This window comes from Crinia signifera, chromosome 8 (genome assembly GCF_055691185.1).
Source record: "Crinia signifera chromosome 8, ASM5569118v1, whole genome shotgun sequence".
Lineage (NCBI taxonomy): Eukaryota > Metazoa > Chordata > Amphibia > Anura > Myobatrachidae > Crinia > Crinia signifera.
In genome coordinates, this window is record NC_139224.1 from 108543318 (window position 1) to 108555491 (window position 12174).

The 12174-nt window shown below is 43.1% G+C and overlaps 1 protein-coding gene across 2 annotated transcripts in view; it reads right to left on the bottom strand.

The window, feature by feature from the left end:
- LOC146026352 (ferric reductase 1-like) overlaps positions 1–12174 on the bottom strand; it is a 75599-nt gene that overhangs the window by 48657 nt on the left and 14768 nt on the right. For both annotated transcript variants that reach the window (XM_083156954.1, XM_083156953.1), the window contains exon 3: positions 4212–4348. In XM_083156954.1, coding sequence (XP_083013080.1) covers positions 4212–4348 — 137 coding nt within the window. The remainder of the gene's footprint in view (positions 1–4211; positions 4349–12174) is intronic.

Below are 12174 nucleotides of genomic sequence, written 5' to 3' on the forward strand. Positions count from 1 at the left end.
GGGGGACATGTCTTCTTATTCATGTTGACCATCTCCACCTTCTGTCAATGTCAGAAGGGTACTGTATGTCACCCATTCTTAGGTGTTGACCATTAGTGGTCAGCCTATTGACCTAGACATAGCCAACCCAAGCACCGCATACCCTACCTCTACTGTTCAGTCTATGGTTTCTTGTGTACTCTAGATAGATTCTGGTGTTGGCTTAGTAAAGAGAGCTTTGTGAAGGAAGCTAGGTAACTCTAGTGCATGAGGTATACCTGGCCCTGAGATGAAGCAGAATACAATTTAGTATTTTCATGCTATCAATAAGCAGACTATTCCTTAAGACAGCAGAGAGGAACTGTAGCTATAACAGGGCATAACTGGAACTAAAGAATTGCACTTGCCACACGAAACTGATCAGAAGTCACACTTGCTCTGACTTTGTGTTAGCTGGACTGGAACCAGTGGCATGGAAGTTCAGGAAGCAGTGAGCCAGCGTAATACATAGAGTGCAGATTAGCTAGGATAGGTTGTATAGCTAAAGCATACAGCACTGAAATGCTAGATTATAGCAAGGATATGTTGGAATCTGTAAATAACTGAGGACTGGGCTCTAGACTAGGGGTCTGAAGCCTAGATGCAATGACATTTTCCTGGACAATACGTTGGAGCTCATTGGAGTATTTTTATTTTCCCCTGCTTGCTGTTCAGTGATTGGTAGAGGGAGTCAACTGTCTGAACTGAGGCTTACAGTGGGTGGAGCATAAATCAGCTGACCACTGGCAACATAAGAAATGTTAGGAAAGTCTGCGGGTAGCTTTGGAGTTCAGCGTGACAGCCAAGTCACTGACCATGAATCAGCCTGAAGCCAGACTGAATGGTGCACTGTTAAGGAACAGGGTTTAATTCTCCAGGCTGACATCTACCTTCAGTCTGTCATGCTTGCCCATCTCAAATGATATTAAATTAAAAACAGAGTTTCACAAATTTATTTGGCATGGTGTGAGAGCTTGCATTAGTCAAAGCAAACTGTGCCATCCTAAAGCTAATGGTGGGATAAACATTCAATATACGTACATATAATCATGCGACTCAGGGACAGTTAAAAAAAAAAAGTCATGAATACTGTAGATTAGTTTCAATACCAAGAGGTCTAAGAATACTGTAGGTCTTTAAAAATAGGCAATTCTAGTTAGCTCGCTAAGCAGCGTTAGTTTGCTGTTTAGCGAGCCTTGTAACGCCGCCCGCTGTACAGTGAATGTATCAGACACACAGCAAATGGATGTTTTTCAAAAACATACATTCACAGGGGAGCGTGCGGGCTCAAAAATCATTTAATGGTACCCGTTTGCGTTGGTAAGGGGATGCCCAGAGTTTCCCTGGGTGCACCCGGCGTTATCTTAGGTACACCCAGGAAATGCCAGGCGTTCGCATGCGAACACCACTCCACCCCCCACCTTTGCGAGCTCCACGGAGACTATGGAAGGTGATCACTTCGAATCCCTACAAATGCGAATACCGCAGAGCTTCGACATCGATCCCCCGTGCGAACGTACATGCGAGTTCGCTTATCAGAATGACCTCCATAGTTTTTACCCACAATGGCTTACATGAACTCACAAATATTTTAATTTTCGCCTTCCTGTATAATGTGGAGTTTCAAGCATCTTAACCTTTCACAATACAGAGGAGGTGTTTAATTTATAGCCTTCACCATTTACTTAACATTCCAGTGAGGAGGCCCCTGATGTTCCTTAAGGCAGGTGCAAGAGGCAACATTTTTGGATATTTTCCTTTGCTTACTTTCAGGTACAAATTTCAGAAAAACGGGTAATGTTATTGTGGCAGTCTATGGTTTGGGGGGCAGTTGGTTGAGGTTTTGGCTAGGGTGCAGAAAAGCCTTACATCAGCCATGTTAGAGAGGATGACATCATGTATTTCTCTGGATTATGCATGCAGTGTACATTTCAATTTATTACCGTGCATATTGAATTATTTGATGCTTTTAGTACATATTTTGTCTGAATCTATGCACATCTTGAAAAAACAATAAAAACAGTTTATACAAAAAAAAAAAAAGTATTCCTAAAAATAAACTCTTGGCAGGTATGATAGTAGAATAATAATAATAAAAAAAACACCTTAACCAGGCAAAGGTTGTGAGTTAATTACTTGCTGCAATGAAAGCAGCCATTACCAGGAGCTGGACTAGAACGACTATGCCCCTCCCCCCCTAAATATGTGACAATTTATGGGTACAATTTGGGATTGTCATCTGCGGGTTTTCCATTGATTGTCACATGAATGTCACATCACAGTTGATAATGGATAGCATTAATGTTGTGAAACCACCCGCATTGTAGCAGTTAATGGTTTTACCAATTGACGGTCACCACTGCTTTCCAATTCACAGAAGACAATCAAAAAGCAGGGGCTGGGCTTTCCAGCAGCATTGAAGACAATGCTTGGCTCCGTGATACTTTCTTTATTGTATATATTGTATACAATAGTGCAATTTGGGAACTTTTCATGGATTCTAACGTATCAGGTCAAGAATCAGGTTAATAAAGTGTCAAAAATCACATGAGTTAGGAGATTCCATCTGATTCGTGGTCCCATGCGCATTGGGGAGATTGGACCTGCTACACGTAGGATTAATCAGAATCACAGGCGTCAGGGTGCATATATTGCATGCAAGATTCTTTATATAGCCATCTTTGCCAGCCCCTGAATATGGCCTATGCAATAAATCATATGAAAGAATGGCAGAATATAAGGTGGAGGTACTCCTGGGAAGCGCAAGACAAAATCGATGAGACTTCAGACACAGATAAGTCACAGTAGTATATGGCATTTCTCCTGTTTATATTACTAGATATTACCTGTATATAACACAGCAGCTTGGCGTTACCCACAGCACATGGCTCATCACAATGCCTTAGTAAATAAAGGGTGTGTATCGATAGGATGGATAAGAATAGAGCAATTATTTCTTATTGCAGATGATGGGTTCTCAGAACAGTGGCGTCATACAAATAATGCATATTACAATATTAACCTCTGACTTTATTTTACAGTTTCAGAATGTCATGTTATGCATTTCAGGTGGTGTTGCACTACTTGCGTGTATACTACAGATGTGCCTTTCTTGGCAGCCTGCTCTAAACACAGCAAATCATGTGGATTAAAAGTGAAAAAAAAAAAAAAAGTTATAAATCTATAAATTATAGCTAATGGGATCATTTTTTCTGATTATATCTAGCCGGCATTTCCATATAGTTAACTATTTGTCTGCCCCTCCCCTTTATAATGTAAGCTCTCACAAGCAGGGCCCTCTTCCCTCATGTGCCCTGCTTTTACCTACACTATCTCCATACTTCCTTCGATGGCATCTAATCTCTCGGTTTTGGGCCACCCGTCCCAAATACTTATTTGCAGAAATGTTTGTATACAGTATCATGTATTTGTCCTATACTGTCTTGAACTATAAAGTCACTGGTTTCTTGCTTTGTTTACAAACTATGGGCCAGATTCTCTTCAAAAGTGATAAAATAGAGAGTGATAAAACAGCCAACCAATCAGCTCATGCCTGTCATGTCACAGACTATGTTTGAAAAATGTCAGACAGGAGCTGATTGGCTGGCTATCACTCTCCATTTTATCACTTTTGAAACTTAAAGAATCTTGCCCTAAGTAACTGGGTGCTGGGAATCACTTGTGGCGCTATAGAAATAAACAAACTAGGTTGCCTTGAAAACAGAGGATAGATGTTGGTTGCCATGAATAAAGGTGGTACTCATACATATGTGTGTGTAACACATTTTATTAGGGGGTTCACTGTCATAAGGGTCTAGCATCACCTATTGTGTCTAATACCCCCAATCAGTTATGTCTAGGGTTGCCACCTCTCCCGGATTTCCAGAATCCGCTCTATTTCCCCAGCCGCCGCAATCCCTCAATCCCCCCCCCCGTGCATCAGACGCACTCTCTGGCACTTTGATCCGGCTGCCCGACCTCCTACCTGCCAGCGGGGACACAACTCTGCCCATCCTGCCGCCTTCCAGCTGCCCTGCCCAGCCAGCCACAATGTACACTGCCAGCCTGCAGCATAATGTAGGTAAAAACATGGATGACATCTAACATATATAAAATCTGCCACACTAAATAAATATGTCTGCATAATAGTAAAAATAATCATCCCAAACATGTACAATAAATGATTCACTTACGGCTCCCGCACTGCACGTCAGTATTTGAGCGTTGCCATCTGTGGTGGAAAAGCTTCCAGTAATCCTGTCACCTCCCACCGATCGAGCCTCCAGGAGGAATCCTTTAAAAACATTTCCAGATGTGGACTGTATGGTAACTGAAGTAGAAATGGATAGAAAGATTAGACAATAAGACATGCCATTTATTAGTTACTAGATTGTAAACAGGGCCGTCTTTCCCATTGGGCACTTGCACAGGGGCCCTAGGACCTAGAGGCCCAACCAATGGGAAAGATAGCGGGGATCCGGGTGGTGGGGTCCGAGCGCATACCTTTGTTATTTCTTTTCTTGACAGTGTAATTTTTACTACACTGTTGGCTGCTCTTTCGGCAGCGTGAGCCATCAGGGGGAGTGGCCGGCGAAGACTACAGCTCACCGCCGCTCACTGCACTCACCGCAGCCATAGTACATATGGCCGGGGGCCGGGGACTAACGCTGTGCTGGACTGCTGGGGGAAACAAAGGTAGGCGGTGGCGTGTGGGATGTAGGGAGGCTACTGGTAAACTATTTCATGGGGGGGGGAGGCGATGGAGGCGGGGCTCCCAGCAAACTAATTCACAGTAGGTGGGCCCAGCAAATTAGGTTGCCCGGGGGCCCTCACTAATGTTAAGACGGCCCTGATTGTAAAGCATGGAAAGTCATTAACAGACTGTTTAGAGGCACTGCAGCACTGTGCGTTGGAGGATATTCCACATTTTGCTTCTGTAAAGGGATCTTTTGACAAAACCCTGACACTAACTGTATGTAACAGCATGCAAAAAGGACCAGCACTGCACATTAGAGAATTTAGGACTTCTAGTATCAGGTGCAGTTATTTATACAGCCAATTTATAGTGATTTTACAGATGTAACATCACATAATCTATTATGTGTGCAAACCTATAAACCATTTAAAAGTGATAATACGCCATGCAGAAGCATCAGTAGGTATACTACAAGGAGCACACTCCTATTCTGTGAAAGAAATAGCGTCCTATAATTCCAGATTATATTATTACTCCGTGGTCTGCGAGAATCAATCACCTAGCAGTGAACTAGTCCCCTATTTTCAGGAAATGTAAAGGGGAACAGTATATTATAAAAAAAAAAAAAAAAAGGAAGATGGCGCAGGGATTGATTTTAATATCTTCTGCACATTTTTCTTTATTAATGTATTAATTAATCTATTTTTCATTTCTCGTTTGGATTAGCCTATTTATTTATTAAGCAAATACTGTACCAAAAGTGTAAGAGATGATACTGTAATTGTAAACTATTTTAATATTATTGCTAGAGATGAGTGGGTCCGTTTCTCTGAGATCCGAACACACTCGAACATTGCGATCCGAGCGGACTCCGGAGTTCCCGCCTAATTCCTGACCAAATATGAGGCAAAACGTCATCATCGCGCTATTGGATTCTCGCGGGATCTGGATTCTATATAAGACGCGCGCACGCCCCGCCATCTTTACTCCAGCATAGGAGAGGGAAGAGGGTGGTTGTGCTCTGTGCTGTGTTATAATAATAATATATTATTTTGTTTGCTGCTGCTCACTCGATTAGGGTCTGCTGTACGCAAGTCCAGTGTCCAGTGTGACAGGGGCCGTGTCCAGTGTGACAGGGGCCGTGTCCAGTGTGACAGGGGCTGTGTCCAGGGGCAGTGTCCAGAGGCTGTGTCCATTGTCCAGGGGCTGTGTCCAGGGTGACGGGCTGTTTCCAGGGGCAGTGTCCAGTGTGATGGCTGTGTCCAGGGTAAAAGTAAGAAAAAAGAAATAAAAAGTTAAAAAAAAAAAAAAAAAAACATTTTTGGAGAAGCTGCTACCACCAGTCATGATAAAGCCGATACCTCTTTTTTTTTTTGTCTTTGAAACATTTATCTTTTTTTTGGGGTAGTTTATTGAACTGCCACCCTGTCTGCCCCTGCAGTGCCGCTCTGCTTCCAAGATGTGCCAGTTTGGAAGTGTAAGGTCCACATGTATGTCATGCCCACTGCTGTCGCTTAGCTTAGTCATCCAGCTACCTCAGTATAACCTTTTGGCCCAACTACAGTAAATTAAAACAATTTTGTGAGCTGTGAACTGATCAAAATTGACTAGAAATGAGTGGAAAATAGTGTTATTGAGGTTAATAATACTTTAGGGGGAAAAACAGGCCCAAATTGTTATTTTAGCCATTTTTAGCATTTTTTCATAAAAATCCAGATCCAAAACCAAAACCTGCAAGGGTGGTTTTGCCAAAACCAATCCAGATCTAAATCACGAAGGGAGATCCAGATCCAAAACCCAAAAAAGTGGCCGCCGCACATCTCTAATTATTGCAAATAAGACCAACAAAAGTTTAAGTAATCTCCTAGTACACTTGAGTCATTTATGTTGTCCTGGTGCGGGAACCTTCTATTTTTGATGTTTAATACTTGATTTTAGTTGGAAATAGGTTTGCAATTGTAGGAAGCAGGTCCGTTCCTTTAGTTAGATTTTCATAGGTCGCCATTTATATTAACATACTGTAGGTCTCTTCACGCAGAGATATAGGAGCATCAGTCACTGATTGAGTCACCTTATTTGTGAGAAGGTCTTAAACAAGGATACACACTGGAGCGAAGAGAAATTGTTACGACCTTCCCGTCAGCCCAGATCACCTGTAAATACTGATGCAAGGTTAATGAAGGACAAAACAATCATGGTTCCATCCTTCATTACATGTTTGATGTACAGTAGCTAGGTTTTATATGCAGCACAGAAGGCCTAGCGTTGTTGCAAGCGACCCCCGGGAGCATACATACACGCTGACCAATATAATCGTCTGATTCATCCATCTGGACAGCATATCGCCTATTGTGTACCTGGCTTTAGAAACATTTTATTGACAAGACTGGAACAACCAGTTTGATTGCTTATCCTGCTGACTAAAACCACACCCCAGCTAAAATAGTGTTATACAGATATGTTCTGAGGAAAGTACGATCCTCAGATCTCTGCTTTCAAATTGCCTTTATGGTACAATGGCTATGTGGCTGTATTTTATCACATCAGTAGAAAATGGACTGTTAGAACAGCATGATCGGCAGTTTTGTGATGTTACAGCCAATGACCGCTCTAGAGAGGAGATGGTGCGGAGACTGCAGCACAGTCCAAAATTTAAATAGGGAGCCAAATCAACTGCCACGGAGTCCCGGCCAGTGATGTTTAGCAACATTCAGGTTGGCAGTTAGGGTAGCGCTACATCTTCAACAAGAACAGTAGGAAATATAGAGTTCCACTGATTCCCCCTGGGTTGTCCAGTTACAAATATAACCCACACTTGCCCCATCTGCAGTGCAACATGGTTTTACCATTAGTGTACATAATGGAGGATATCCCTAGCGAAAACCATGCTGCAGAATGCGGCAAATACACCCCTCCTCCCTCTCGGCCATCTCTTGTCGAACCTGGCAAGTACTTAAGCACTTGCTGGTGTTAGACGCCGAGGGTGCCGCCGCCCGTGTCCTACCTCCGGCAGCCCTGCTGTCACTCATGGCACCGGAGGTTCGGGGACTGCGGGTGGCGGCCATCTTCTTCCGGCTTTAGCCGGGCAGCCAAGGAGGAAGCATCGGGCGTTGCAAAGAAACATCCGGAACTTCCGCCCTGAACAGACAGGGGCAGCGGCTGACGGCACAAACCGATAGGCAGCATTTTTGTGTATATAAAGCCAGCATCTGCTGGGAACAGATGCCGGTTATAGTTCTGCTCAGCTGCCTGTAGCCTTCAGAGTGTTCCCGGTTCCCAGACATTTTTTCCTGCATTCGTAGTGCCTGCCAGTTGTTCCAGTCGTCCAGCCTGTCCTGAATTCCTGGTTCTAGCCACAGTCTGTCAGTCTGCCTGCCTCTGTACTGCCTGGACATTACCATCATCCAGATAAGTCAGGAGTAGTGTGCTGTAGTTAACCCTTTATTATGGTATCATCCTGTGTTTTGTTACACCTGGTCATTTTAATTAGTGCATCACCTTTCGAGCATTGTTGCTCCCCTGGAGACTCTGGGGGTACCCCTGCGTGGGTCATTAGTTAGCTCTCCTCTTGCACTCTCCCCGCCTCGGCGGACACGTTGTCTCACAAAAGGCCTGGCGGGATCGGGGTTGGAGCCAGTACAACCAACTACTTTGAACGCGCCTGTTAAAGGTGAAGTCTAGCACCGCACGTGTCTGTCGACCACGAGGAGAGGCATCAGAGTCAGGGGGTAGGATTAGTGGTTCTTTCCAGAGTCCTAAAAGCTGGTCCTGTCGCTCCTGGGTACACATCTGATACCCAGATTACTGTAAGTGCTCATATTAATATAGTGTCAGATCTTGGGGGTAAACGTAGGGGCACACATCAATGTTCAGTTGTTTTAGAAGTGTATTTTTCACATGTTTTTATTCTTGTAAAACTCTTAACCCTTTGAGTGCCAAGTGAATTTCTCAAATTAGGTGTGAAACGCAAACATTTTTGGTCTCATAATGACCTGTAATCTTTGCCTTATATAGGAAATAAAGATATCTCTTTCTCTATCTATTTGAGCATGTGGTACCAGGCCACTGCACCCCAACCTGGGAATTGCAAGTGCTATTTGCACCCCATTCATAGGACTGGTGAGTGCAGTGGTACTCTATATATGTGGGTTAATTTCTAATTAACCTTTGTTAATGTGATCATAGCTTTCTTATGGACCCCAGAGAAGCTAATTTGTGGACCCCAGAGAAGCTAATTTATCTGACAACTCCCCCTTTAATTCTGTCAGGTGTTGTATTAGGTGACTGCCTCATCTTTAAAGCCATAAAGGTAGTTGGCAGGTGAGTTTTAAACCAGGAAAAAACATGTCCACTTTAGCTATGATGTGTCAGGCTGTTAAGAGACCAATTGTTAGTGTATGACTTGCAGTGAAATAAGGTCCCTTGGCGATGGGCTACAAGCTTAAATGCATTAATCAATTCATGAACTAAAACCCCATTATTTATTTGATTATTTGTATATCAAGGTGAGTTAGTTCATTATGGTGAGTGTTGAGCCCCTGTATATACACACACACACACACACACACACACACACACACACACACACTACCTCTAAAATTGCATCTCTAAAAGTTATACAGTGGTCACTTCCAACACTGAGTCCCCTACTAGTAAGAACTCCTAAACATCAATAAACCAATAGTGTTTTCTTAGCGCCCAAATATATTTATACTTCTATACGAAGATACATTCATAATATATAGAGAAAATATATTAAAAGTCTAAATAAAAGTTCTTTTTTGGCAATTCTTTTACAGGTCTCCTTGTGGCTGGAGTGATTCATGATGTTCAACAGTTGTTTTTCAATCACAGTTTGTAGCAGTTATCCCTTTGGGGGGGATTGTTTTAGTTTCCTTATATGATGATTAAGTATTAATGGTTCTCCCAATAATGCAGGCCTTCATAAATAAGTAGGAGGAGTTTTAAGGCCTCATAAAAGGTGGACTGCTTGGAAGTGCAAGGAATAGTACCCTCTGTGGAGGATCGTTCCCAAAAAACGAGTTAGCTTATTTGTGGAATGGGCTTTTATCTCCAATTCCTCCATCAGCTCCAGTGTACATGTGCTCTCCTTGGTGTGCAGCTCCAGCTTTTTAACACAACATTTTATTTGAATTTATATAACAAATGTGGGAGATGCTGGCATTTTTACTGAATATTTTCTCTCGGAGGTGTTAGCACTCAAAGTGTTAACACTGAGTAGCTGCTTTCACACAACTGACACTAACACTTGACCGCTATTTTTCATTTGTGTGGTGCCAGGTTTTTCTTTTGGCTCGGCTTGTTAGACAGTACCCTACGCCCCAGACGCGAACCCCAGAGTATTAGGGGATTGCCCCCACAGAGGGGACTTTAATGATGGTGGGCAAGCCCATATCTGTGGCCAAATTAATGCTAACAAACACTTATTTGATATTTAATTGTAATTGAGTAATTATTGCAAATTGCACTTGCATCCCTTTTTTTACGCGTAGGACTATAAATCTCAGCAAGGTAGTTCCTCTCATTACAAGCAGCTAGGATGTCCATTCTAGAGTAGCCATATGACATCTTGTAATCCTTGTTGATTTCCATAAGTTGATTGCATGGAGACTGGACTGAATCTGCAGTGGGTATTATTTGGTCAAGAAATTTGGGACAGTATGTAATACAGTCTGAGATTATGTAGCAATCTCAGATGTTTTTTTTTTTAAAGAGGCGGGGGTATGCACCAACATCCAGCCCCCCACTTCACTGACCACTAAGATATGCAATCATTATCACAAAGGGCAGATCTTGCATTAAAAGCTGCCCTTTGCAAAGCAGCTGGCGATGTGTCAGCTGGTCCCAGGTGGCTCTCCCCCTCCTCCTGTGCCCTCTTTGCTGCAGTGACTCCTCCTCCCTGCACCCAGAAGGGGAAATAAAAAGTGTTAGGAAGGAGGTGGGCACCGGTCCAGACATCAGAGGTGTGTGTGGGTGTGTTCAGTTCATACAAAAATATGTGGTAAAACCAGGGGCGTAGCGCCAAAATTAGCGCCCCCCCCCCCCGCCGGATAATTTTGGCGCCCCCCCCCCCTAAATTTAGCGCTGCCCCCCATTCTTACCATGCCTCCCCGCCGTGTCTGTATTCCGCCAGGAGTCGGGACCGCATATTTACTAATCTGCGTCCCGGCACCTGGCTCCTGGAGTCAAATGTCCATTACAAAATGGCCACCTCCTTACAGCAGACCGTTTGTAAGGATGCTAGAGGAGGCCATCGCTGCCTCCTCTAGCGTCTTAAAAAACGGTCTGCTCTAAGAAGGCGGCCATTTTGTAATGGACATTTGACTCCAGGAGCCAGGTGCCGGGACGCAGATTAGTAAATATGCGGTCCCGACTCCTGGCGGAATACAGACGCGGCGGGGGAGACAGCGGCCGGGGCACAGCAAGGGGTGGAGGGCAGTGGCCGGTGCCAGCATCCGGCGCCCACGCAGCCCCCGCTCCCCCAAGCAGCAGCGGGGGCTGCCTCACGCTATCCACGCCACTGGGTAAAACCCAGATAATGGAGTTACACCACATTTTTGCATTAGAGTATCCTGCCCATAATCATTTACAAGACATAGTTTTGCCTTCTAAAGGATTGCCAAATAAAAGTCATGGGATGAGATCCAAGATGAGGTGATAACACTCAGCATCTACTGTCTTGGTTATATATATATATATATATATATATATATATATATATATATATATATATATATATATATATATATATATATATATATATATATTAGGGCGGAGTGAAAAAACTGAAATTGAGAAATTCAAAATCGGCTAGTGTGGAAAAGTTGTGACTTGACTTGAATAAGAAACGTGCAAAAGCATTTTGATCTGAGACAACATCTTCTGTTCTGGCAAGAGGCCTGAAGTTTAAATTTTTCGGTGAAAATGACAAAAACTATGAAGATGCTCCGATCTAGTTAAAATTATGTCAGGATGTCTTAGAGTGGTTCATTAATATACTTTAGCATAGTAAAAGTGAGTACGAGCTTGTCCTAGTGCAAAGTGAATGACTTTGGTGGGAGAAAAAATCCCTAATAATTGACCCATTTTCATGGTCACAATTGTGAATATTGTGTGTTTTCTCCTGAACGTGTTTATAATAGAAGAAGCACAAATACTCTAAATGGAATTTCGGTGACACTGTGTGAAATATAACACTGCATAATAGCCCTTAATCAGACCTGATCCCAGTACAAATTTGTTCTCAAAATGGGCAAAACAAATGCTGCATTGCAGGTGGGGCAGATGTAACGTGCTGAGAGAGTTAAATTTGGGTGGGGTGTGTTGAAACTGAAATCTAAATTACAGTGTAAAAATAATGCAGCCGGTATTTACCTTGCACAGAAACAAAATAACTCACAAATCTAAAGGTGGCCATACATCTACAGATCGATTGTCAG